At 56.3% G+C, this 27178-nt stretch overlaps 1 protein-coding gene across 1 annotated transcript in view; it reads right to left on the bottom strand.

The window, feature by feature from the left end:
* SAMD11 (sterile alpha motif domain containing 11) overlaps positions 1 to 26322 on the bottom strand; it is an 85765-nt gene extending 59443 nt beyond the window's left edge. Inside the window, exons 1-4 of the mRNA XM_066202947.1 lie at positions 26300 to 26322; positions 25393 to 26195; positions 24106 to 24197; positions 1051 to 1229 (exon numbers count right to left, since the gene is read on the bottom strand). Coding sequence (XP_066059044.1) covers positions 1051 to 1229; positions 24106 to 24197; positions 25393 to 26179 — 1058 coding nt within the window. The 5' untranslated portion in view covers positions 26180 to 26195; positions 26300 to 26322. The remainder of the gene's footprint in view (positions 1 to 1050; positions 1230 to 24105; positions 24198 to 25392; positions 26196 to 26299) is intronic.
* Between the last annotated feature and the right edge of the window lie 856 nt (positions 26323 to 27178).

Genomic DNA, 27178 nt, shown 5'->3' with positions numbered 1-27178 from the left:
GAGCACATAAAACATTAGAAAAGCAATTACAGCCCTTCAGCTCCCTGTGCCGCGTTTTTATGGGGCTTGTCTGGGGATGTGAGCCCTGCTGTGCATCACGGGGAGAGCAGAACCCAGAGGAGCTGCACTGATCTGCCCTGGCTGCCTTCAGGGCTTTGTGTGCCTCGCAGGGCTTGCAGGATTTCTCAAATTCCTGGTTTGTCAGAGGCCTGAGAGCACCTGGAATTTCGCAGCTGAAGATTGAGGGCACTGAGACCTCCCTGGACAATCCCTTCTCCTCTTCCTCGGAGGCTGCACAATTCCAGGGAGACTGCGGATGGCACCGAGGAGAACAGGATCAAACCCAAGCAGTTCCTCCCCCCTGCTGCAGCTCCATCACTCCTCCCAGGCTGCTCTGACACCTCCAATCAAACATGGAACCCCACACCTTGCTGCTGCTCCCCAGCACTGCAATCCCCAGACTCGATGACACCAGAACTGGAGCACAAATGAAAGCAGGAGGCAGGATTTGGGGCTCTGTATTTCACACAGATGATCTCTTGGTCAATTCCTTGGCCACAGAGCCCTGGACAGAGAGTGAGACCCAAGTGATGCTCTGCAAACCCAGAGCCTTCGGTGCAAACTCCACCCCAAACAGGAGAGAGTGAAAAATCCCCACCCAGCCTAAATAATATTTATTATTTATGTTTATGGTAACAGCCTAAATAATATTTAGCCTAAATCATAACAGCTCCTCTGAAAAAAAAACAAACTCCCCTGATTTCAAGTATTTAGGAACACCTAAATAATAACAGCTCCTCTGAAAAAAATCCTTCCCAGATTTCAAGTATTTAGGAACACCTAAATAATAACAGCTTCTCTGAAAAGGAAAGCTGATTTCAACTATTTAGGAACACCTAAATAATAACAGCTCCTCTGAAAAAAACCTCCCCAGATTTCAAATATTTAGGAACACCCAAATGATCCCAGCTTTGTGGGCTGCAGTGTGACATTCGCAGAGCGATTTCAGCCCCCCCCGAGGCTCTGCCCCAGCCCAGCGGGGACTGGTACCTTCTTTTCATGATACTGATGTGCAGATCGTCCTCCTGCTTCACTTCGGGGGGCTGCCCATTGCTCTTGTCGCTCTCCTGGCTGTCCTCGCTGTGGGAGAAGATGGAGCTCAGCTCTTTTTTGGGGACCCTGGTGGGGGGCAGGGGGATGGTCCTCTTCTCTGCCAGGCGGCCCCGGTTCTGGGATGGGGTTGGAGTAGGGACAGGGAGAGAGGGAGACAGAAACAAAACAAGGATTTGGTGAGGAATCTCGGGGTTTCCACAAATAAACTTGTTTATCTCTGTCAAAAAGCTCATTTAGTCAAGCCAAAGCTGCCAGTCCCTGCGTGGCTCACGCTTTGTCCTGCTCAAACTTTGCAAGGTGACTTTCCAGCACTTCTATTTCTGATTTATTTTTCCCAGCTCTGACCAACCTTACAGCCTCTCCCACCCCTTCATTCCCCACCGAGAGGAAAGGAAGGTGGCAGCAGAATCAGGCAGCAATCTCTGCCTCCAGAATATTTCCCATCAAATATTTCCACGTCACCATTCAATTAGAGCTTTGCCAGCAGCCCAGGGCTGGAAAGGGACACCTGGGGAAAACACCCTGGGAACCAGGGAGGCTGCAGAGCCACTGCCCCCCAGAATCCACAATTTCAGCCAACAACATCACAGAATTGGGATGGGAACCCCAGAGAGGGAAAGTGAGGCCACAGCTCTGTGCCTGTTCCCTGGATAGAGTGAAACAGGGCCAGTAAATGCACAGGAACACCTCAAGAATAAGAGCTTCTCTGCAAAAAAAAACACACCAAAAAAACTGAATTCAACTATTTAGGAACACCTAAATAGCAACAGCTTCTCTGAAAAAACAAAGAAACAAAACCCCAAAAACAACAACAACAAAAACTGATTTCAGCTATTTAGGAACACCTAAATAATAACAGCTTCTCTGAAAAAAAAACCTAGTTTCAACTTTCCAAATAAACCTGGCGAAAGGCAGAAGTCCTGGGAAAGCCTCTCAGGCTCTCTGCAGGGGAGGAGCACTGATAGCAGAGGCCATGCTTTTTTAATTAACCAAATTAAGAACTTTCCACCGATACCAAACAAAACCTTGTTTACCCCTGTCAATAAATTCCAGTTGTGCTCGTTAAGGGCAGCCCTAATCGCCGTGATAACGAGCAGAGCCCATCTGGAAGGAATCACCCAAGTGGATTTTCTCCCCTTGAGCTGCAGGTCCCAGCCAGGAGCAGCACTGGGCCAAAAATGGCCTAAAGTGGGGAAAATCTGGGGGAAACCACACACTTCATGGACTGTGCATCTCTTGCCCTCTAATAGTTTTTAGTTCAAGGTGCTTTTCCAATCCTCCACACAGGGAACGTGCCCCACGTGAAAAACAGAGTTCACTTTCTTGGTAAATTTTAAGAAACGGGTTTAATAATAACAAAATAAGACGATTAGGAAACAAATTAGGCAAAAGGAAGCACGGCCAGGCCGGGTGGCTCGGCATTCAGCCAAGCCCACACCCTGCTGTTCCAGAGGCTTTTTTAAAATACCCTTTCTGTTGTGTCAATCTGTCCAATATTCCTATTTCTTCATAAACTCGTTTCCATATTCCAGGAACCGTTTAGCATGGCCCCTCCTTGGGTTTGCCTTTTTAGAGTATGTGTGGTTTTTTGGCATCATCTTATCTTCATTATCACTTCTAGCTGGGGTTTTGGTCTGTATTTTTTTCAAATGGTAGATGCTGATGGTTGGTATATCAATAGCAGGGTCTTCTTTACACCTTCACTGGGTGTTATTTTAATTAAACAGACAGTTTAAGCATGTTGTATAAATAGCAGGGTCTTCTTTACGTGTTCACAGGATGTTTTTTGATTAAACAGACAGCTCAAGCAACTGCTATATCAACCACTATTCCTATGTCTGATGTTTTTTTACTAATAGCAGAAATAAAAACTTGTATCTTTACTACGAAGTTATTAATCCTATAGCAGACATCTTGGGAAAAGCCGGTTTTATAAAATACACTCACAACACCCAGGGGCAGCGTCTGCCCAAAGCCAGCTCAGGAACAGGAGCAAACTCAGCCAAAAGGGGAGAAGAACCAGGGCTGGCTCTTCCTTGTCAAGCCCAGAATTTCAGCCCTAATAACGCAATTTCTGCAAGTCCTGGTTTGCTTTGTGTTCTTACCCTCAGCTTTGGGGCATGTTTCATTTATTTATTTACTTACTACGTCCCTCCGTCCCCAGAAAATTAAAATATAGACCGAGCCAATCAATTTTGCCTTTTATATTCATCCATAGCTGGTGTGGAATCAATTGCACTTCCCTAATCTGTTTAGAGGAATCCAGCAGCAGACACACATCACTTTCCAATTAAGCACAAAGGCAGCCTGGCCCAGAACCTGCTCCACAATCAATTGTCTTGGAGGGGCTCTGACCCAGAGCTGCAGACACAAAAACCTCTCCACAGCATCCCCAGGGAGGAGCTGCTCTCCAGACACACCTGGGGCAGCTGCTGATGCACAGTTATGGCTCAGGAACCCTCCAACCACCTCCTGGATGCCTGAGAGCAGCCAAAGAGGTTTCCCAACACTGATCCAGCTCAGGGAACCTCCTGGAGGTTGTGTCCTCCTCCTCCAACACCCGGATTCCCCCAGCCCTGGGATGGGGAGCAGAACGTTTTCCTCTCTTGAATTAACGTGACCAAACATCTCCAGAACCCTCCAAACCCTCTGTGAGGGCTGAGGGCTCTGCAGAACAGCTCTCCTCCCTTCAGCCATCGTTAAAGATCGATTTGGTGGGTTCTGGTTGCAGCTAACGAAGCCCAGCTGGAGTCGCAGTCCATAACCCCACGTTCCCCCTCTGCTCCTGCCTCCCCACCCTCCCAGGGTCTTTTGACACCATTTATTGCTTTCGTTGCTTCTCAAAAATATTGTCAGAGTGTGGGGAGTGGCTTTGTTTTTATAAAGGAAAAGAAAAAATCACAGCCAGGAATATTTCCTTTCCCTGGGAAAAATCCCATTATGTAAAGTTACCCGAGTCCAGAGATGAAACTGCAATTAAAAGACAAAAAAAACCCAACAGACCAAGAACTTGGGAACAGCAGCAGGTTCTGGGAGTGGGGAAGAACTCCCTCCTCTGTGTCATGAGAGGAAAGGAGCACCAGAGGGATGGGCTCCCAAGGAGGGGAAGGGGAAGGGGAAGGGGAAGGGGAAGGGGAAGGGGAAGGGGAAGGGGAAGGGGAAGGGGAAGGGGAAGGGGAAGGGGAAGGGGAAGGGGAAGGGGAAGGGGAAGGGGAAGGGGAAGGGGAAGGGGAAGGGGAAGTTTCCTGCCCTGGGAGCTGCTGGACACCCCGGGCTGACACCCAGAGCAGCCAGGGAAGGGAAGAGCCCAGCCTGGGACAGTTCCTGGGGAGCATTTCATTGATCCCGGCCAAGAGCTGCGAGGCAAAAAGAACAAAATAATAATAATAATAATAATAATAATAATAATAATAATAATAATAATAATAATAATAATGCAGATGAAAGCAGAGGTTTCATCCCAGCGAAAGCCTGGAGAGCTGATCCCAGCGGGAACTGACCCCAGCAGGGGAGCAGGTGCATCCCTGGGGACACAGGGCAGCCAAGCCACAAAAAAGGCACAAAAACACCCCAAGAATTTGCTCCCACCTCAAAATATCAAAGCTGTTTGCAAGGTGACTCACGTGCCTGTCATTCAACCCTCCAAAAATAATTGCTATTGGATTAAAAAAAACCCCAAACAAACCTGCAGAAAAAAACCCAGCCCGTGCATTCCTTCAGTGCATTCCTTCTTCCCAGGTAAAGCTGGGAAGGAAGCCAGGGAGCAGACAGGGAACGCTGGGGGAGGTTTGTGCTGGGAGCAGGAGAGCTCCAAATCTCTTCCATATGGGAAGGAAATCCTCAAGCCCAGACAGCGTTTTCTCTCTCTTTTTTATTGATAGTAAAGATAGGGGAAAGGGAAGGGGGAGGTTGGGGGAGGCTGGGATGTTTTCCTTTTGCTTTTCCAAATAACCAACCTGGCGGAATGGCTTTAATTAGGGCCATGACACAGCAGCGGGGACCACACATCCCCCCGGAGAATAACTGGCAGGGTTTGCATTTACCTTCAGCTGCGATTAGTGTAAACACCTCGGAGAGGGTCAGGTTCCTTCCAGGATAATCCTGCCCTGTCCCCTGGGCCTTCATTAGCCCAACGTGCTGCTGCAGCAGCAAACCCAGCCCTGGGCTCACCGGGATCTGCAGCCGAGCAGAGCTCGCAGGCAGGAGGAGGTGGCCAGGCTCTCCTCCCACCTCCTGGCCCAGGGTTGGGTCACGAACACTCGGGTAAAACAGCTCCCAAGGTGTCCCCTCCCCTCCCCTCCTGCCAGCACTGTCACCTGGCCAGGGACAGCTTCATCCTCCTCCATCACCTCCTCCCAGGGACACCAGTGTCACACTGGGAGCGTCCCAGCACAGCAGGGATGGCCCAAAGCAAGGGGCAGCAATTATTAAATAAGAACAGCTTCTCTGGGAAAGACAAGGAACAACAACCAAACAAACCAAAACCAACTGATTTCAACTTTCCACACGAACCTGGCAAAAGGCGGAATTCCTGGGAAGGCCAGTCAGGCTCCCTGCAGGGGAGGGATGCTGACACGAGAGCCAGAAGATGAAGGTAACACAGAGCAGGAAAACTCCGCCAGGTTTTGGGGACTGTCCCATCTTGGAAGGGCTTTACAGGCTCTGGCAGTGACCCGAGGAGGGAGAAAGGAAAGAAACGGGGCACGGGCAGCCAGGTGCCACAGCTGAAGCAGGGGATGGCAGACCTTGGGGACAGCTGTCCCCAGAGCCACCCCTCAGTGACGGGCTGGGCTGGCAGCAGCTGCTCCGGAGCCCAGCTCGGGTTTGGGTGTTTTATCTGTCAGTGCAGCAGAGAGGAAAATCCCTCTCGATTCACAGCATCCCTGAGTAATCCCAAGCAACTCCCTCGAGCTCCTCCTGCTCCAAAAGCCATCACCGACACGTTCCCGGCCCTGTCCCTGCCCCTCCTGCCCTTTGTGGGGTTTATGCCAGGCGTGTCGGCAGCTCTCTGGGGCAGAGGATGACGTGTGGAGGCTGAGGAATCGGGCCCTGCTACAATTGAAGACAACAGGGAAGTTTTAACCCCAAGGGAAGCTGCAGCTCTTCCCATCGATATTAACAACGCGGTTCTGTGAAGCCCCGAAGAAACAGATGAACAAGGTCTGGGAACAGAAGGGAACATTTCCCATTCAGAACCTCGCAGTGAGTTATAAAGCCCAAAGGATAATTTGTTAATAGAGCAAGAGCCACGCTTTTCTGGGAAAAGCCAACTGGAATTTCCAGGCTTTGAAGGGAGGTAGGTGTAAGATAGGAAATCTATCCGGCCTTTGGAGCTCCCTGTTTTCAGAACCTCTTTGGAAGAAGGCTGAAAAGTGTCCTGCTCTCTGTTTTCTGTGTCTGTTTCCACATCAAATGACCGTGGCCCTTTCAGCCTGAGGTTGCAAAGAAGGAAGCAGAGATGTGAAGCCAGGACCTCGGGCGATGTAAGTCGGTTCTGATGGAGCAAAGCCAGCTCACACCAGCTGAGAGAGGAACGCTGTTGCTGTCTCCTAAACAAAGGCAGAACTTACACATCCCCCTTTTTTCTTTCCTTGCCTGCTCCAGCTCTCAGGTGAGGAGAAGGAGCAAAGGGTGTGGATGCTCAGACATGTCCCCTTCTCTTCCCACACCCGGCTGCTGCGCCTCTGGAGAGGCAGAAAAACAGGAGAGCAGCTCTCGGGGCTGTCCCTGTCCCTGTGCTCCTGCCGTCCCTCCCCACAGCTCCTTTCTCGGTGTCACACACAGAACGATGCAAAACCACCAAAAAACCAAAAAAAGCCATTTGGCCCTCTGCCCCTTTCCCTGGCACCTTTCCCCTGAGGGGAGAGGCGCCCTTGTGTCCTTTGCTGCACTTTTACTCCTTTTCTCAGCCTCGTGTTCCTCCCACCCCACGTTCCCCACACAAACCTCAGCCCACTCCTCTCCCACCCCACATTCCCCACACAAACCTCAGCCCACTCCTCTCCCACCCCACGTTCCCCACACAAACCTCAGCCCCACTCCTCTCCCACCCCATGTTCCCCACACAAACCTCAGCCCCACTCCTCTCCCACCCCATGTTCCCCACACAAACCTCAGCCCCACTCCTCTCCCACCCCATGTTCCCCACACAAACCTCAGCCCCACTCCTCTCCCACCCCATGTTCCCCACACAAACCTCAGCCCACTCCTCTCCCACCCCACGTTCCCCACACAAACCTCAGCCCCACTCCTCTCCCACCCCACATTCCCCACACAAACCTCAGCCCCACATCCCTCCCACCCCACGTTCCCCACACAAACCTCAGCCTCCATCCCTGCTCCGCGATTTGCCTGCCACACCTGGGGGATTTCCCAGCAAATTGTATTACTTTATTTGGTCAATTGGCCTACAAATTGATTTTCCTGTACAAATAATGAACATTTATGGTTATTTTCCCCACAGACTGCTTTATTTCACGTGTAACAAAGACTGATCTCCTGCAGGTTTCGAGGCCTGAGCGCACGAGCTGCAGTTCCTGTGACCCCTGGCTGATGGATGGCAAAGGGCTCTGAGCACAACCGGAGGCTTTGGGCGGTTTTATTCTTACCCTGGCTACAGGGAGAGGAAGCATATGCTGGTACCAGACCCAGGAATTCTACAGAATGATGGGAATGAATTGTTTTCCAAGAGATTCAGGCAACCACAAGGCCCAGGAAACGCAGGTGAAGGAGCTGGGGTGGGGGCACGCCCTGCTCAGCACAACCTTTGGGGACACTCCTTTCATCCTGAGCCCGGCATTTGGGAGTCAGGGAGGCTCCCAGGAAAGCAGCGGGGCCACGGTGTGATTTGTGAGCAGGGAGTGCAGGCCTGCTGTGCCCTGGCATCCCCGGGGAGGCAGAGCCACAGCCGCGGCTCCGAAAGCACATCCCGGCCCCGCTGAGGAGGGAAGCGCCCGAGCCAGAGCCCGGAGCGGGTCCTGCGGTCACTCCCAGAACGCGGGAGCGCTCTGGGCTGGAGCAGCTCCAAAGGCGACTTCTCCTGGCTTTGTTTGTGTGCACCAGGGGTTCGACAGCCCCAGGGGGAGGAGGGGACGGTTAGTTGTGTTTAATTTCATTCCCCTCCCCGGCTGAGCCTGAGGGACGGAGGCCTGGGAGAGGCAGACGCGGGGAGGTTTCCCAGGTGGGTCTGAGGGAGGGTGGCCCCAGAGGAGAAAGTCAATTCTCTGCAGGCAGCCCCGGCTCCAGGCGCCGGGGGGGCTGGCCCGACTCAAGTCCAGTAAAAACGAACGGATCCTGGACAACTGCTGCCCATGCCTCCTCAGAGTCGGGGAACGTGCTGCCAGCTGCAGCACGGGGCGAATCCGTGAGCGGGGACAGGCTCCGGCTGGGGGGAAGCCCAAACCCCTGCCTCGGCCCTGCCGGGGGCATCCCTGCCCTGCTCCTGGCACCGCTGCGGACTGAGCTGCCCCCAGCCCGGGCATGGTGAGAGCCCCGGGGAGCTGGGACACACCTGAGGGGACCGAGAGCCCCGGGGAGCTGGGACACACCTGAGGGGACCGAGAGCCCCGGGGAGCTGGGACACACCTGAGGGGACGGGGATCGAGAGCCCCGGGGAGCTGGGACACACCTGAGGGGACGGGGACCGAGAGCCCCGGGGAGCTGGGACACACCTGAGGGGACCGAGAGCCCCGGGGAGCTGGGACACACCTGAGGGGACGGGGATCGAGAGCCCCGGGGAGCTGGGACACACCTGAGGGGACAGGGACCGAGAGCCCCGGGGAGCTGGGACACACCTGAGGGGACCGAGAGCCCCGGGGAGCTGGGACACACCTGAGGGGACCGAGAGCCCCGGGGAGCTGGGACACACCTGAGGGGACCGAGAGCCCCGGGGAGCTGGGACACACCTGAGGGGACCGAGAGCCCCGGGGAGCTGGGACACACCTGAGGGGACTCATCCTGGCCCCAGCAGACCCTCAGGTGCGTTCTGCCAGCACTGGGGTCACTCCCTGCACCAGAACCACAGACCCCTGACACTGTGAGCACCAACGACCCCAAAGGAGAAACCCCTGTACCCCAAAAAACACCAGGAACACACTCCCAGCTGGCTCAGCACCTTGGGAGCACCCCCAGGTGACACCACAGGATTTACAACATTTGTATTCGTAAATCACACCGGGAAAGGAATGAGCAGTAAGTGCAGTGGCTTCCCAAGGAGCACGGCAGGATGAGGGCAGTGGTGGGAGCTGTGTGTTTTGAAGGCAAACACAAAGAGAATATGAAAAAAAAACCAAAAACAACCGAGAGAGGTAAATAATTCATCAAAAGAATGGCAAACAAGAAGCTGGAAGGGAAGAAAGGAAAAGAAGCAATGCCAGAGGGAAGAGTTTTCCGAGCAGGTGAATAAAACACCTGATCTCGTACGAAAACCAGAACCGAAGTTAACTGGACTGAAACTGAGGGGAAGTGTTAAAGGTGGAACATTTTGTCTGGAAATGGTCTCTCCGCTCTCAGGCACTGAGGAATTCCCCAGGGTGGGAAGCAGAGCTGGGCCGGGGGCTGAGGGGGCTCCCAGCGGCACGGACACCATGGACAGAGCCCTCAGCAGGGCCACAGGGCCTGAGGGGATTCCAGCGCTCCTGAGGGGATTCCAGCCGCTCCTGAGGGGATTCCAGCCGCTCCTGAGGGGATCCCAGCGCTCCTGAGGGAATTCCAGCTGCTCCTGAGGGAATTCCAGCGCTCCTGAGGGGATCCCAGCTGCTCCTGAGGGGATTCCAGCGCTCCTGAGGGGATTCCAGCGCTCCTGAGGGGATTCCAGCACTCCTGAGGGAATTCCAGCTGCTCCTGAGGGAATTCCAGCGCTCCTGAGGGGATCCCAGCTGCTCCTGAGGGGATTCCAGCGCTCCTGAGGGGATTCCAGCGCTCCTGAGGGGATTCCAGCGCTCCTGAGGGAATTCCAGCGCTCCTGAGGGGATCCCAGCTGCTCCTGAGGGGATTCCAGCGCTCCTGAGGGGATTCCAGCCGCTCCTGAGGGGATTCCAGCGCTCCTGAGGGGATTCCAGCCGCTCCTGAGGGGATTCCAGCCGCTCCTGAGGGGATTCCAGCGCTCCTGAGGGGATTCCAGCGCTCCTGAGGGAATTCCAGCGCTCCTGAGGGGATTCCAGCGCTCCTGAGGGGATCCCAGCGCTCCTGAGGGGATTCCAGCGCTCCTGAGGGGATCCCAGCTGCTCCTGAGGGGATTCCAGCGCTCCTGAGGGGATCCCAGCCGCTCCTGAGGGAATTCCAGCCGCTCCTGAGGGAATTCCAGCGCTCCTGAGGGAATTCCAGCTGCTCCTGAGGGGATCCCAGCTGCTCCTGAGGGAATTCCAGCTGCTCCTGAGGGGATTCCAGCCGCTCCTGAGGGGATTCCAGCGCTCCTGAGGGAATTCCAGCGCTCCTGAGGGGATCCCAGCTGCTCCTGAGGGGATTCCAGCGCTCCTGAGGGGATCCCAGCGCTCCTGAGGGGATCCCAGCGCTCCTGAGGGGATTCCAGCGCTCCTGAGGGGATCCCAGCTGCTCCTGAGGGGATTCCAGCGCTCCTGAGGGAATTCCAGCCGCTCCTGAGGGGATCCCAGTGCTCCTGAGGGGATCCCAGCGCTCCTGAGGGGATCCCAGCCACTCCTGAGGGGATCCCAGCCGCTCCTGAGGGAATTCCAGCCGCTCCTGAGGGAATTCCAGCGCTCCTGAGGGAATTCCAGCTGCTCCTGAGGGAATCCCAGCAGCTCCTGAGGGAATCCCAGCCGCTCCTGAGGGAATCCCAGCCGCTCCTGAAGGAATCCCAGCCGCTCTTGAGGGAATCCCAGCCGATCCTGAGGGAATCCCAGCGCTCCTGAGGGAATCCCAGCGCTCCTGAGGGAATCCCAGCCGATCCTGAGGGAATCCCAGCCGATCCTGAGGGAATTCCAGCGCTCCTGAGGGAATTCCAGCTGCTCCTGAGGGAATTCCAGCCGCTCCTGAGGGAATCCCAGCAGCTCCTGAGGGAATCCCAGCCGCTCCTGAGGGAATCCCAGCCGATCCTGAGGGAATCCCAGCCGCTCCTGAGGGAATCCCAGCCGCTCCTGAGGGAATCCCAGCTGATCCTGAAGGAATTCCAGCCGCTCCTGAGGGAATTCCAGCCGCTCCTGAGGGAATCCCAGCTGCTCCCTCCACCCGGAGCCCCCACGCCTCACTCTGCTGCCCACCAACCCACACGAACACAGTGTGCCCACCAATATTCGTGAGTCTCACAAGTTTCCCCTCAACTTCTAAAACAAGACTCACTGCAGAGCTGGATTTTGCTGGTGGCCGTTCCGCAGCCGCCGTGCCCTGCTTCAGAGCACAGCACAGCTAAAACCAGCGAGGTTTCAGGGTGGACACTCTGGGCTTCTCCTGCATGAGCAGATCACCCCAGGCTGGGGCTCCTTCCCGCGCTGGAATGACGCTGAGCTGGGTTTGGGAAGTGCCTGCGTGGGAATTCTACCTGGATGAATTCAGGTGAAACGCACCTGCGCCGAGCCTGCTGAGGAGGGGAGCTCTGAGACCACGGGTGCCACTCCTCCCCCTTCAAAGCTGCACCCAGCCCCAATTCATTATTTCCTTGCTGATTTTCCAGGCCTGTTTAAACAACGAAATAAAAAGCCGGGCCAAACACAAGCTCTGCCAGCTCCACTCTGCCAACCCTGATTCCCCCCTGCGGCTGCAGCAGACACAGACTCCTCAGCGGCCTCCGGATCCTCTCGTGCTCTGCTAAGCAGCTCTGGGTCACCCTGGGAGCGCCTGCACGGGAGCAGGCTGGGCAAGGAAAGCGAAATCCCACCCTGGGCGGGTTTGCCATCACGTTTTCCTCCTGCGGGAGCTCCCACTCCCAACACACACCTTTGGAATTCCCCTGCTCACGCCCAGCCCCAAGGTGACACCTGCAGGGAAGGTCAAAGAGGAATCCTGCTCCAGGAATTCCTGGCCCAGTTCAGGAGAAATCCTGCTCCAGGAATCCCTGTCCCCAGCTCAGGAGAGCCCTGCCATGGATAAATCCTGCTCCAGGAATTCCTGTCCCAGTTCAGGAGAGCCCTGCCACGGATAAATCCTGCTCCAGGAATCTTTCTCTGGATTCCCCTCACTCCAATTCAAAGCTGAAGTGCAATATCAATGTCAGAGCAGAGCACAACATCCCCTGAACTCCACAGGGGAATCTCTGCACGGGCAAATGCAGCTCAACCCCAAATTCCGATGGAGAAACAGCCGCAGTGAGGGTGAAATCAAATTAGGGTCCAGCTCTCGCACCCATTAGCTCTGGAGGCGCCACATCAGGTCTGAGAGAGAGCTCCTGAGAAGTAAAGTATTCAAACAAGCAGGGATCAGATGGACAAACCCCTGCAGACCTTTCCGGAGGCTCAGCCGGATCTGCCCGTGCCCCGTGCGGAGGCAGGTGAGCCCTTCCCAAACACAGCGAGAGCAAAGCAAGCCCAGCACACACCAGGCTTTGTTTGGACGCCGGGTGCCAGCTGCACCTCCAGGAAAAATCCCCTCTGAAATCACATTTAAAGCCGGGAAGGTAAACAAGAGACAGGAGCAGTGTTTAAAAACACAAGGTAAAGGACTAAGAAGTGCGGATTCTTTCAGCAAGGCCACGGGGGGGGAAGGAAATTCAGCCCCCATGAGTTCCCGGGTGTTATTTCCCAGCCCAGGAGAGCAGCTGGGACAGGGAGGAGGGAAGGGAGGGAAGGGGATCAGGGGGGCTGCACCAACCCTGGAGGGGTCCCACACCTCGGGGGGCAACCCCAACGGCCAGGGAGGCGTGGAGGGAAACCAGAACATCCCGGGAGACTCGGGGAAAGCCAGAACATCCAGGGGGGCTCAGAGGGAAGGTTCTCTCTCCCCACACAACCAGAACATCCAGGGGGGCTCAGAGGGGAGGTTCTCTCTCCCCACACTGCCAGAACATTCCGGGAGACTCGGAGGAAAGCCAGAACATCCAGGGGGGCTCAGAGGGAAGGTTCTCTCTCCCCACACAACCAGAACATCCAGGGGGGCTCAGAGGGAAGGTTCTCTCTCCCCACACAACCAGAACATCCAGGGGGGCTCAGAGGGGAGGTTCTCTCTCCCCACACAACCAGAACATCCAGGGGGGCTCAGAGGGGAGGTTCTCTCTCCCCACACAACCAGAACATCCAGGGGGGCTCAGAGGGAAGGTTCTCTCTCCCCACACTGCCAGAACATCCCGGGGGGCTCAGAGGGGAGGTTCTCTCTCCCCACACTGCCAGAACATCCGGGAGACTCGGAGGAAAGCCAGAAGAACCTCCAGGGAGGTTTGGAGGGAAGGTTCTCTCTCCCCACACTGCCACAACAGGCAGGCAGCCTCGCAGGGAAGGTGCTGTGTCCCTCCCTGCGTTTCCCTCCGCACACGGCAGCTTTCACAGCCCGGGCACACCGGGATTTTGGGTGCCAGGCAGGGCTCACGCTGCAGCCCTCGGTGCCAGCAGTGCTGGGGAGGCTCCTGCGGGCAGAGAACTGGGGGGGAGCAGGGCAGGGGGGCATTTCCTGCTGGAAACGGGGGCCCAGACGTGCCACACCCCCACCCTCCCGGGCACAGCCCTGCTCTGACCCTCCCAGGGAGGCTGAGGATGCTGCAGGACACTCCGGGATCATGGCCCAGCGCAGCTCAAACCCACCCGGGCTCAGACTGGGAGCCCCAAATGAGGGGCCAGGAGGAGAGCAGAGCACACGCGGACAGGAGGGAGAGCCGGGCCAGCAGCGAGGCGGACAAACACAGCACCGGGACTGCGCTTTAAAAAGCTTGAGCAGAACAATCCAAGTGATTTTATAACCCCCAGGAGAAACAATGAAATAGGGGAAACCGAACAGGTAACAATAAATTAACAGAGGGTGATCTAATTTATGCAAATGAAAGCTTGTTAATGGAAAAGATGTTAAACCAATAGATCTCTTTTTGCTGAGGCAACAGTGGCGGTGCAGTGTGCTTGGATTTCTGCGAGGTGTTTGCCCTGACACCACACAACTCTCTGAACGTGCAGTCAGAGCCCCGCAAGGGAGAACTCTGCCTGCCTGGATCCTCCACCAGCCTGGGCTGCTCCCTGCCCAGGGGCTGGGATGAGATTTAAGGCCTTTAAGGTTCCTTCCAACCCAACCCAGGATTCCAGGATCCTAAAAATGAGCGAGTGGTCCTGTTCTCCTGCTGGTGAGGGTGGGTTATTCCCCGTGCAGATCAATTTGCTCTCAACACCTCCTACCCTCACCCCTTTGTCAGCCCCTCTGCCCTCCCCACTCTCTCCCTTTGCTCCATGTCAGTATTTCCTTATGATATGGGAGGAAAAATGAATTTTCACTCCTGTTTCCAGAGCCTGCTGTGAAAAGCAGCGCAGGGGGTTGGAGGAGTCCCACCACAGCCCCAGAATGACCCTCAGGATGGAAGTTTTTCAGCTAAAGGAAAAGCACAGCAACTCGGGGCACATCATTTCAAATATCCCTTAAACACACTTTTTGCAGGTCCTGCAGCCATTTAAAGACATCAGCAGACACATCAAAGGCAGAACTAAATCCTCCCAAAGCAAGGATGATTTCTGCCCTCTGCACACGCCAGGGGACAGAAATGCTCCCCCAGCCTGACGGAATTAACTCTGAACTGAACTTATTCCTGAGAAATCCATCACAGCAAGGGGAGACTTCAAAAAAACCCCAAAAAACCCCAGATCCACATTGCTGATACAAACGAGCCCAGTCCAGACCTGCACGAGCAGCTCATAAATTTCAAGCCAAAGACGTTTTAGGAAATCACACTGCTAATGCAGGGATTAGAAAATGAATTAGATTTTTAATTCAGAATTAAAAGCATTCTGCAGAGGAGCTGCTGTGAGACCATGAGCTGTCCACTGTGCCTGCAACACCCTCAGCAGAGGTGTCTGGGGCTGCACCACAAAAAAATAAATAAATAAATAAATAAAAATCTATCTGAATAAACCAACCCTCTGCTCTGGAAGGGCCAACACAGCCTGATAAAAACCAGAATTGCTCGAGGACACCCCAAATTTTCCACGCTCTGCCGGGTGTCCTGTGGTGCACAGCGGGTTTGGATGCCAGCCCTGCCAGCCTGGAGATGGAAAAGGAGCCAGAGGAGTTGGACTGATGTAAACCTGGGCTGATTGTGATCAGAGTCCACCCTGCACTCCTGTCTGAAGCCACGTTTAACTGGAGATGTGAACACGATGTTATCAGTCCCTGTGCATCCACACAGGCATGGACGAGGCCCCGAGTGTTTGAACACACAAGGAACAAAAAACCGCCCAGCCACTCGTGCCATATTCTCATGTATTTTCATTTTCTTTAACTCTAAACCACAAAAAACTACCCAGCCACTCGTGGTGTATTTTCATGTATTTTCATTTTCTTTAATTCTAAAACAAGGTTAATACCTAAGAGTAATGGTGTGCAATGTTTAAGTAACGCCAGAGCTGTAAATTCCAGTGCACTGAATCATCCCTGAGGAAGCTTGCAGTGCAAGGGGACTTCAGGGTTAAGTGGGTGAATCACAAGGGGGAAATAAAACAGGACTTGATATTATTGTCCCCTCTGGGAGAGGAAAAAAAATGAAATTAAAAAAAAGGGCAGGTTTGTGTGGTTCACAGAAAAGAAAAAAAAGATCTCAAGAATCACAGCTGTGACGAGCAGTGGGGAAAGTTATTGATCTAAAAGAATTCATTTTTATTATAAGGGCTGGTACTTTTACTTATTTAATAAAGGCCTGGCGTCAAATCACTGTGAATTTCAGGATTATCTAATTCCATCTAATCTCATTCAATCACTGATGCTCCAGACTGGAGCAGAAAGGAATGTTTGCCCTTTCCTGTCTTCAGGGGCCATCTCTGGTTGCCCTGGCAACCCAGCAACAGCAGCTCCCGCAGCCGTGGCACCTCTCACCCCCAACCCCGGCTCCTCTCACCCCCAGCCCCGACTCCTCTCACCCTTGGCCCCTGGCACCTCTCACCCGAGTCCCTGGCACCTCTCTCCCCCAGCCCCGGCTCCTCTCACCCCCGGCCCCCGGCTCCTCTCACCCCCGGCTCCTCTCACCCTCGGCCCCCGGCTCCTCTCTCCCCCAGCTCGGGATGCAGGCAGCCGAGGGCTCACTGGGGAGTTTTTGAGATGTGCTGGGCAGGGCCGGGCTGGGCAGAGCTGCCCCTGGGGTGGGATCCAGCCCCAGAGCTCTGACAGACACAAACCCCAGCGCAGGGCAGTGCAGGCAGGGAACTCGGGCTCTTCAAAGGGAGCTGACAACTTTCCCACCCGGGAGCTGGGGTCATTTGGAGGCACAAGTTGAGCTGAAGTCCTTTAACATCCCAGAGCTGCTGCTGAAATCAATCCCAGCCCTGAACTGGGCACCAGCTCCAAGCGGCAGCTCTGCCACCAGAAACCTCTCAGGGTTTTTATTTTATTTTATTTTCCTATTTTCTGCCCTTCCATCACCAAAAGCTCTCCGGGTTTCCTGCTTCCCCGTCCTCTGGGATTCTCATTCTCAGCCCTGGCTGTAGATGTCACCCCAAGGGGACTCTGCCCCCCCCGACTGGGTGGGCTGGTGAATGCTGCTCTGAGTTTCCCCCCAGCTGCAGATGCAGATTAAAGAATCTGCTCTGCCCAGGGATTGGAGCTTTCCTGACACCTGAAAATGAGAGATCTGATGTGCAGCTCATCCAAAACCAGGGCAAATTTGGGCTCCATGGCCTTCCCACATCCCGTGGCTTCGTATCCTCGTGCAAAATAAAGTAAAAAGGACCATTTTGCCATGGATTAGAGGCAGAATAAATGAGCGAGAAACCTTTCATTGCTTGGGAATTCCCTCCATTCATCCCTGCTCACCCCCAGACACTGTTAGGAGCAAAGCCCTTCTCAGACTGTATTTCTGACCCAGGGGAATGTGTCATTTCCCCCCTGGCTGGGCTAAAACAGGAGCCAAAAACAACAGGAAGGAAATGCAGCGTGGGCAGAGGCACCCAGAGCCCCGAGCAGCTGAGAGTCAGCTCTGCTTCATTCACAAACTGCACCTGATCCCTGCAGCGTCCAGAGCTCTCCAGGAGAGACCTTCCCTGCCCTCAGCTGGAAAACACCACTTTGGGACACAGAGCCCCGTAATGAGTTCTTCAGTGACCTCTGGCAGCTGTCAGGGAGGTGAGCATGTCCCAGCCGCAAAAAGCAGCCCTGGAACGGTGAGAATGGTGAATCCTTCAGCTGGGGAGGGGAAGATGAGCCACTTGAGCAGAGGGGAGAAGGGAGGGAGGGAGGATGCCAAGCAGGGACTCCTGAGCAGCAAAACATTTTCCAGGTAAAGGAAACAGGCTGGGCATGGGAGGAACAGGGCAGGACAATGCACAAGTGGGGAGGGGGGAAGGAAAAACAAACCAACCCCACAAAAACAAACAAACGAGGTAGAAAAAGAAAAATACAGAGAGTGAACTTGTAAGCATCATATTTTGGCCGAGATATAACTAAAGAAAACCAGAGGGGATTCCTCTTCCAAAGTCTGGGGCCAGTGATAAAATCCCAGACTGGTCTGGCTTGGAAGGAACCTTAAATCCCACCCCGTGCCATGGCAGGGACACCTCCCACCCACCACCCCAGGCTGCTCCAGGCCCTGTCCAGCCTGGACACCTCCAGCAGGATTCCAGGAGGAAACTGCTCCCTGCTCTCCCTGTCCCACACCTGACCCAGAACAAGCACCCTGAGAAGTTCATCATCCCTGCAGACCCGAACTGGCTCAAAGTTTTAAATGAGGGAAGTTTATGAGGGAGCTCACCCTGCTCTTTCAGCTCCCAGTCCACTGAAGGCTTTTGCCAACCGAGCACCATGAGCCAGGCCGGTGAGTTTGGACACGCAGCAGTGCAAATGAAAACCAGGTGTCTGTGCCCTGAAGCACCAGAGACAGCCCTAAGCAGTTTAATGACATCTCTAAATAATTTTGACAGCAAAATTACTTCTCCTGTGTCACCTTTCCGCTGCCCTTGACACGGCGCTAACGAGACGATGCTGCTTCCCCTGCTCCTCTACATCTGTCTGTGTGTCTTTCCTCCCAGGCTTCACTCTGTTCCTCAGAGCAGAACTCCAGCAGCAGGCAGCAGTGCTGCTGCAGCTGCCCATTTCCTGGGTCAGACTCCCCCCCAGAGGGGCTGAGGGCTCAGGAACTGCCTTTCCCTACAGCAGAGCCCAGGACACTTCCAGGGGATCAAGCCCGTGGTGGCTGTGGGGTAAGGAACCCCCTCTGCAGCCTCAGCGCGCCCCAGGAGAGGATCTGCTCGCTCCTCACAGAACCCTCACAGCAAGCCCAGCTCACATTTTCCTTCCCTCTCTGCCAGGCCTGGGTCCCACAAGCACTGACCTCATCCACGGCCGCTCCTGTGCCCCTCCATCCCAGCAGACCTTTCCCCTCCACTGTCTCCTCTCTGCTCCCTGCAAGAGCAGAAACCTTCACCCCAGCTCCTGCACCAGGGCAAAGCTCACCCCCCTGGAGCTCCTCAAAGCCCCCCGTAAGATAAAATTATTTTCCTAAGCCACAGCTGCTCCCACATCTCCGCTGTTCACTCACAAGGCTGCAATCCAATTAATATTTTCCTTTCCAGAGGGTATTTAATAATCCACCAAATTAAATCCTTCAGCGTTGTGCTGGCACTCTCAGTGCCATTGATCTGGGCTTGCTTTGCCTCTGCACAGAACAATAACTGCTCCTTTTCTGGGGGCAGCACCCACCCTGCAGCCCCCTGCAGCTGCTGCGTGCCCTGCCCAGGAGAAGAGCTGGGAATTCCACCAGGAAAAACTTCCAGCACACAGAGAGTTTCAGAGCAGAGCTGGGAATTCCACCAGGAAAAACTTCCAGCACACAGAGCGTTTCAGAGCTCCTCTCCCAGCCGCGCTGAGTCCCATTTCCAGCTGTTTGCCCCCAAAGATGCCCTTTTGGGAGCTCTGCCTGACCCCAGGGCAGTGGATTTTAGGGACACTTCTGTGGCAGCAGCAGCACAGAGGTTCCCACTGCCCTCAGAGCAGGAGTCCTGGGAGCTGGAGCCGAAGTCAGCACCCTGCCCAGCACTGGATGAGCTCTGGGAGTCCCTCGCCCCATTTCTGACCAGGATTCACCTTATCTCCTGTTCCTCCATAAAGCTGAAATCTGGCAGAGTTTGAATCAACCTCTGCTCAGAATTCAAGTTGAACTTGCAAGTCTGCAGGGCAACGCAGGTTAAAATCCACCTGGGTCAAGTCCTTTAAAAAAAAACAAAACAAAATAGAAACAAAAAAAACCCCTGCTAACAAAAAAAAAAGCCCATCTATCTCCAAAACCTCCAACAAACACTAACCTGAACTAAAATGTGCTGGATTAAAAGCAACAAGCCAAATCAGCATGAAACCACAAATAAAAATCAACAGACTGTGCCAAAGACCTTGGGGGGATTTGGAGGTTTCTAAGTCTGCTTTACAGAGGGGCTTTTTCCACATTCATGAGGCAGCCCCCAGGGACACAAAGGCAAAGTTATGAAAACAGTCCCCTGCACAGAAACCCCAGCATTCTCCAGCTCCCATCCCTAAGCCCAGGGCAGCTCAGAAAGGAACCTAAATCTAATCTATTCAGTTAACAGTGAAATTTCAGAATTAATCCTGCTTCTGCAGGCAGCCAGGGAAATCCTCCAGCAGGCAAAGTCTGCCTTTACCACAGGGAAGTTCTCCTGGAACACTCGCGCCCGGTGTGGGAGATTCTGGTTTTGGTCAAAGCCTCTGAATTTGGATCCCACCCTGGATTTCCCTTCCTTGCCCAGGTGCTGCTCTGCTCCTTGTTCCCCAAGGAAACCTTGGATCAGCCAGGAGGGGAACACCAGGGAAGGACAGAAAGGAGCTGCAGCCAGGGCCCAGCACCACGAGTGACACGACGCCACTCCCAGGGGTGACACGGAGCTGCCTTCCACCCCTGCAGCCGAAACAGGGACCAGGAGAAGGCTCAGAAACCTCAGGGCTGAACAACAGATTTTGCTCATTACTGGCATTTTTGAAGTTAGCAGCAGATAGTTCCTCTTTCCATCCCTGACAAAGTCTTGGACTGACGCCTGAACCTCAGGGCAGCAAAGAAAAACAACAACCACGATGACAAAAAGAAAAACAAAAAGGCAGCAAATAAAAGGAATCACATATAAATCAAACCAAGAGCAAAACACGGCCCCAGGAGTAAATGAATTCCCACTGTCGGTGGCCCAGCCGTGCACAACCACCCTGTGTGACCCAGACGGGGCAGAACCCAAACATCATTTATTGCTCCTTTTGTTTCGCTTTGTTTCAATGTGGCCGTGTCACAACAGCTTTGGGGAAATGGGTCTTCCCTTCTCTACCTGTGCCCCAAACCCTGAAGCCCCAAAGGGCCACCCTCCAAACAGACACCCTGTCCAAGAAGTGATGGGGAAGAGGATGAGGAGCAGCCAGCCTCCAGCCCTAACTCCCTTTGAGAGGCAGCACTAGGAGAATGGAAAACACAGCAAAGGTCACGCTCTGTCTGGGGAGGGAAACAATCAAGTGTGTCAAGGTATGTCCTCCCACTGTTATCCTGGACGTGTGATGCTGGACTTCACAAATCTGAGGAATTTTCCTCCATCAGTGGGGATTTCAGAGCTGTTCTCCCCTCCCTCTGGCTGGAGAAACCCACTGCCCCTTCCAAGGGCAGCCCTGGAAGTGGAGGAGAGAATGCACGGGTGGGGATGGGAGCAGAGGGAAATTCCATGGGGCAGAGGGAACCCTGGAGGGAACGGGTTTCACCAGAACAGACTGGAATCCAGCCAGGGCTCCAAACCAGATGAACTGTGCCTGCCCAAAACTGACAGCTACAGATGTGGGGGGACAGCCCTGTCACATCTGGAGCTCATTCCGGGGAGGTCTGGCACCCTGTGCCTCCCCAAAAGCAAAGGGACCTGTGCCATCCTCACATCCTGACCGCAAAAAACATCCGTGAGGGCACAAAGCCCAGGGGCAGAGCCAGCGTGCCCACGGCTGTGCCTGCAGCCCGGCCCTGGGAAGGACACGCAGCCCGTCCTGAATCCCAGCGTGCAGGGGAGGGAGGGAGGGAGGGAGGGATGGATAGGTGGATGGAGGGAAGGAGGGATGACAGGAGGGATGAGAGGAGGGATGCACTCCGCATCCTTCACTGCCCCGTTCCCGGGGGGCTGCCCTGCATCCCGCACAGCTCAGCACGACCCTGTGGCCAGGAGCGACCCTCCAAATCCCCCCCGGCTGCCCCCGCTGACGGACGGACGGATGGATGGACAGACGGATGGATGGATGGATGGATGGATGGATGGATGGATGGATGGATGGACAGACGGATGGATAGGTGGATGGATGGATGGGTGGATGGGTGGAGGGATGGATGGACGGATGGACGCACGGATGGATGGACGGATGGATGGATGGATACACGGACCGAGGGATGGATGCAGGGCCAGCCGGCGCGGGGGCGGGGGCGGAGGCGCCGGCGGGGCCGCTCCCCCCGGGCGGCGCAGGAAACCGGCGGTCGGTGTCGGAGCGGGGCCCGGCGCCGGCCCCGTCTGCAGCTGCAGCGAACGAGCAGCGCCGGGCGGCGGGGGGCGGGCGCCGGGCCCCGGCCCCCCCCGGGACGCGGGCGGGGGACGCGGCGCCAGCGGCGGCCGGGGGGCACCGGGGGGCCAGGGGGAGCCGGGGATCGCAGCCCTGCGGGGAGCGGGGAGGGCTCAGCCCGGCCCGGGGGCGCTGCCAGCCCGGGGGCTGCGGCTCGCTGCAATTTCCTCTCCAGACCGACCCCTCCTCTCTCCCCCCGGCCGCGGTAGGGACGCGGGCAGGGCTCGGGGCCGGCGCTGCCGGGGGACGCGCGGGTGTCACCGCTCCCGAGAGACGGGCGGGCTCAGCCCTGGGAGCGCTGCCTGTGCGGGGAGCACACGGACAGACACGCAGAGCCCTAAAGGACGCGCACAGCCCCTTGCACAGGCACTGCTGGAGGGCTCCTGGCCTATTCCCGCTGTCCAAGGACTGATTTCCAGACAGGACCAGCTCCTCGTCTCCACACCCCACAGGAGCACACAGGGACCAGGCACTGCAAGGTTCCGTCGTCTGCACTATAAAATATAAAACATCTCTGCTTTTGAGGGCAATCGGCCCTTGGATCTCAGCGGCGCTTGGACGGGCAATCACTAAAAGGGGAAACATAAACCGTGCCCGATCCTAATCCTGCTCCCGGTGTGACTGTTCTGGATGTGCAGTGCACGTATCTACCACAGAGCACCACTGAAAGGCTTCAGTTCAAAGTGTGGGGCCGTCCTTTGGTCAGGGACAGGCACTAATTACAGCACAGAAAGTGCAGGAGCAGTGAGAAACAGCCCTGACAGGAGCCCTGACCGCGCTCTGGCCTCGCTGTGCAAATCCTGACATCCAAACCCCCTTTCCCAGCTGGGGCAGCAGCGGGAGGCGAGGCCAGAAAAGATTTATTTCTCCTTTCCCAAAACTGCACCGACCCCTTTTCCCATCCATCTGCACTTTCCAAAGCCAGCTCTCCAAGGCTGTACCCGACACCGGTTTCATGCAGAGCTGTCCTCCCACCTGGAAACACATGCACCCCTGCACAACTCCTGAGAACGCTGCTGCTGGGGAAGTGTTTTATGACTGTTTGGCCACCGCTAGCCCAGAAAACGTCCAGCAGACAGCGTCACTTCTCAGCATCCCCACAACAGCAGCACATCCCTGTCGCCGGCAGGTTCTTGGCAACTGAAGCACAGACACAGCTCTCCGCTGGAGAAAGCTGCTCACACTGCACATCACACCTTGTGCCACGATCTCCAGGGGCTGGGAAGAGCCAGGAGTCAGCACAGCTGGTGGCAGGTGCCAGGCAGTGCTGCCACAGCACGCCGGCAGGACACATCTCCCCGTTCATTTATGGGACTGTTAATTATTGCTCCCTTCCCACGGGCATGCGGGCACGTGTGACACGGCCACGCACACACAGAGAGGCCACGCAGGAAGGACGGAACCCCCAGCTCTGTCATTTCCAATCACACAGACCCTCCACGTGAACACAGACTGTGCACTCGAGCCCCAGCAAGCAACAAAATCCAAAAAGGTTCATTTCCAGGGGATAAAAGCATGTAAATTTCCACCTGTACCTGCTTCCACAGTGCTACTGGCAATGCTTTAAGTCACTGTTGTTCTTTCAGACCAAGAGCTGCTTCAGTTCCCCAAACCAACATCTCTGCCCTCCCAGTTAGATGTTACTGTACTTTATGGTTGTTTTTACACAGGATGAACTGTTTTAGGGCCTCACTTGACTACGATTTCCGTCGCCTTTTATTTATAGCATCATCATCTTTGCCACAAAAACGCTGATGAGAGATTTTGGAAGTCTCAGGATAAAAGCAGGAATACACAAGGAACCCAAAAGTTGGGAAGATGTATAAAAGCCAAAAGCGATCTATGCCACGAGCGATGCTCGAGCTGTAAGCATCTGAGCTGTTCCTCAGGCAGTTCACCTAACCCACGGTGTGTAAACTGTGGCTGTTCTGACTCTCGCACGTGGGCACAATTAACATTTCCCTTTTGCTTTATTTAGCCACTTTCACACCTCTGCACAAGGCACAGAAACGAAGGGGTGGGAATACGCAAGAGGCTCCTCAATGATTTGCCTCTGCGCACACACAGCTCCCCCTGAAAACCAAACAATCCCACCGAGTGCTGCTTCCTTCAGGTCAAACACTGCTCTTCCCGTCTGCTCTGCTTCCAAGCTCCTCTGCGCTCACCTCTAGCCCTGCTGGAGCCCTCGCAGTGCAGGCAGGGCTCTGGCAGCCTCCGTGACCCTCAGAGACCACGGTTCCTCCAGCACAGAAAAAATGGGATTTTTTTTTTTCTTTTTTTTTTTTTTTTAAGGGAAGGAGGCAGAGGAGAGGGAAGATGTCTAAACCAAAGCACATAGTTTAACAATAATCTTACCACTGGAGACGAAATTCGACACCCAGGGCAATCACAGATTGGAGGATGTACCTGTAAGATTCCTTTGGACATAAGAGTCTTCAAACTTTTCCCTATATGCAGAGGAGAAGGAAAAAGCAGAAGAAGAAGAAAAAAAAAAAAAAAATGAATCAGCACGTTTATAAAAGGAAAGTATTTAGGGACGGGGGGAGGGGGAAGGCACGCGTCTGCTTCCATAAAAACATCCCTCCCCTTGCCTGACATCCAGCCCCCATCCCCGCCTGCCCCTGCAGACAACCTTCTCCCCCGGGGGTGTCCGGGGAGGGGAGCCCGGCACAGCCCCGCGGGTCCCGGCACAGCCCCGCAGCCCTGCCCGCAGCCCCGGGGAGCCGCGGCCGGAGGCGCTCCCGCAGCCCCCGCACCGGGCACGGCCCCGGGCATCTCCCGCTGCTCCTCCGTGCGCTGCGCCTCGCTCCTCCTGACTCACCCCGGAGCAGCCGAGGCTTCCCGAAAGGCAGCAGGAGCCCAGGAATAAAAGAAGCGGGCGCGATGCGCGAGGCAGCGACAATTAGCGCGGCCCCGAAGCGCTGCCCCAGCCTCTCCGGCGATCAATAACCCGGGCGAGGTGTCAGTCACCTCCTAATCGCTCCTCAGCCCCCCGGGCCGACACCTCCGGCTCGGGGCTCATTACGCGCCGCCCGGGCTGTGCCCGCCCGCCCCCGCCGCTCCCCCCCCGGCCCCGCTCTCCACCTGCCGCCCGCAGCAGCAGCAGCTCCGCCGCGGAGCCGCGACTGCGGCGCCGGCTGGGGCGGGGAGGGGAGGGAGGCAGGGCAGGCGCCCGTCAGCAGCCGCCGGCGCCGCGGAGGTCCCGCACCACCCAGCTGCGAGGGGAACACCCCCTCCGCCCCGCCCGCCGCCCCGCCGGTGCCTGGCCGGGCCCCGCTGCCGCTCCCCGCGGCGCCGGCTCCGCCACCGCCGCCGGCACCGGGCGGGCGGGCGACCACCCCGAGCCCCCGGGGCCCGCACCCCGCCACATCAAACTTCTCCCCAGCGGAGAGGAGCCCCCCCCCCCCCCCCTTGCCAATGCCCCCTTTTCCAAAAACCCTCCCCAAAGGTTCCCAAACGGCTCGGAAAAGTTCGGCGGTACCGGGGCGCGGGGACCCGGCAGGGAAGGGGCCGGATGGGGGAAAGGCGGCCGGGGACGGGGGCTCGGCGCTCCCCGCTGCCCGGGCACGGGGGCAGAGGGAGGATGCTGAGGAGGAGCGGGGCGGGCGCGGGGACCCCGCACACGGCGAGCGCTGCCTTTACCTTTGTGCCTGATGCTGCGCTTCCAGTCCTTGGCCGTCTCCCTGCCGCTGACAAACTGGAACTCGTTGGGGGTGAGCCACTCTCCCCGGTACCGGATAGAGGGTCCTTTGCTCCCTTGGCACAACTTATTGATGTAGAGCAGCGCCTTGTTCTCCCCGCACTCCACCTCGATGCAAGGCTCTCCGTTGTCAAAGAAGGGCTGGAAATCCGGGATGGAGGAAAACCTCTCCAGCATCAGGTCCTCGGGGAGGTGGTGGGGGTGGTGCGGGTGGGGGTGGTGGGGCTCGTGGAAGCCCAGGTACGCGCGGTGGGCGAAGATCTGCTCGTAAGCCGGCGGGTGCGGGGCCACCACGGGAATGGCAGCGGCGGCCAGAGGCGCGAGGTAGTCAGGTAAGGTTTCCATGGGCTGGTTAAAAGCTGCCAGGGCCATCTCTTCCCTGTCAAGTCGCTCCTTCTTGATCGCAGGCATGGTGCCGCCGCGCTCCCCGTGCGCCCTCGTCTCTCCAAAGCACAGCGGCTCCAATGTCTCCGGTTCAACTTGCCCTCGCTCTGGCTGGAGTTTGGATGAAATGCGCCAGCAGCAGCAGCAGCAGCAGCACAGGCACCTTTGGCGCTCGGGTGCCGGAGGTGGCTGGTATCCCCCGGAGCAGCCCGCTAACAAATCTCCTGGGCTGGCTCCCCAGCAGAGCTGTCTGGGATCCCTCTCCCACGGAGAGCCTAATGCACCGTAGACCCGGGAGCTGCTGTGTGGCTCGCAGATCTGCCCCTCCGGACTAATACCTGACATCTCGGAGAGGTCTCTGCTGCCGTAGACATTATTTTGGTTTAAGGGAAGGGAAGAAAAAAAAAAAAAAAAAAAAAAGGGAAAAAAAAAAAAAAGCTTATTGATTCCCCTAGATCAACCCACCTTCTCGCCAGGCTGGAGGGTTCCCCGCCGCCCAGCCAGCCAGCCCCCTTTCACCCTGCCCCCTTGCTTCCTTTAAACTGACACCTGGTTTATTTATTTATATGCAATAATTAAAATTAAACGCTGCGCCCCCGCCGCCGCTCCGCGACCCCTCCCCGCCCCGCCGGCGCCCGCCGGGAGGACGGAGCCCCGGCCGGTGCCGGCTCTGCCCGCGGGGCTCCAGACACCCGGGCGGCGGCGAACTTTCCCCGGGGCCGCCCACCTTCACCTGCGCGCTGCAGCCTCGCCCCGCTCCCACCGAAGCCTTTATGATCCCCCGCCAGGCGGGTGTTAATCCCCACTCCGGCAGGGAATTTGAAGAGACGCGGTGCTACGCTCCTTATCCCTCTGTGTACATACAGATCTCTCTCTATATATATATATAAATATAAAGTCATCTAGACACGCACAGACACACGGACATCTACAGTGCCATCCCCGCCGGCTGTGCGCTCCCCGCGCCGCCGCCCGCAGCCCCCGAGCGCCGCGCCGGGCTGGGCCGGGCCCCCCGAGCCGGGACAGACACGTATTGATCGGTGCTCAGAAGTCACCGCACAGTTCGGAGACTCCGACCAAACAAGATTTCCCTCCGCCGCCGCCGCCGCCGCTTCTCTAACTTGGCCCATTTAAACAGCGGAGGCGCTGGGAAAGCGCCGAGCCGGCGGCGAGGGGGTGAGCGACGGACGGCGGGGCCAGCGCCGGCTGCCGCCAGCCCGGCAGGGACCGGGGCGACACGGGGGGACACGGCCGAGCCCCGCTGCTGCCCACCCCTCTGCACCCCCGAGCAGGAGGACTGCTCTCCCTGGCAGCTGGGAGCCGGCTCCAGCCTTCCCTTTAACA

The sequence above is a fragment of the Chamaea fasciata genome, unplaced genomic scaffold (genome assembly GCF_029207755.1).
Source record: "Chamaea fasciata isolate MVZ Bird 193981 ecotype frontalis unplaced genomic scaffold, bChaFas1.0.hap1 SCAF_23, whole genome shotgun sequence".
Taxonomy (NCBI): Eukaryota; Metazoa; Chordata; class Aves; order Passeriformes; family Sylviidae; genus Chamaea; species Chamaea fasciata.
The sequence above is the reverse complement of the archived record's forward strand: the minus strand, read 5'-3'. Positions and strand labels throughout refer to the sequence as shown.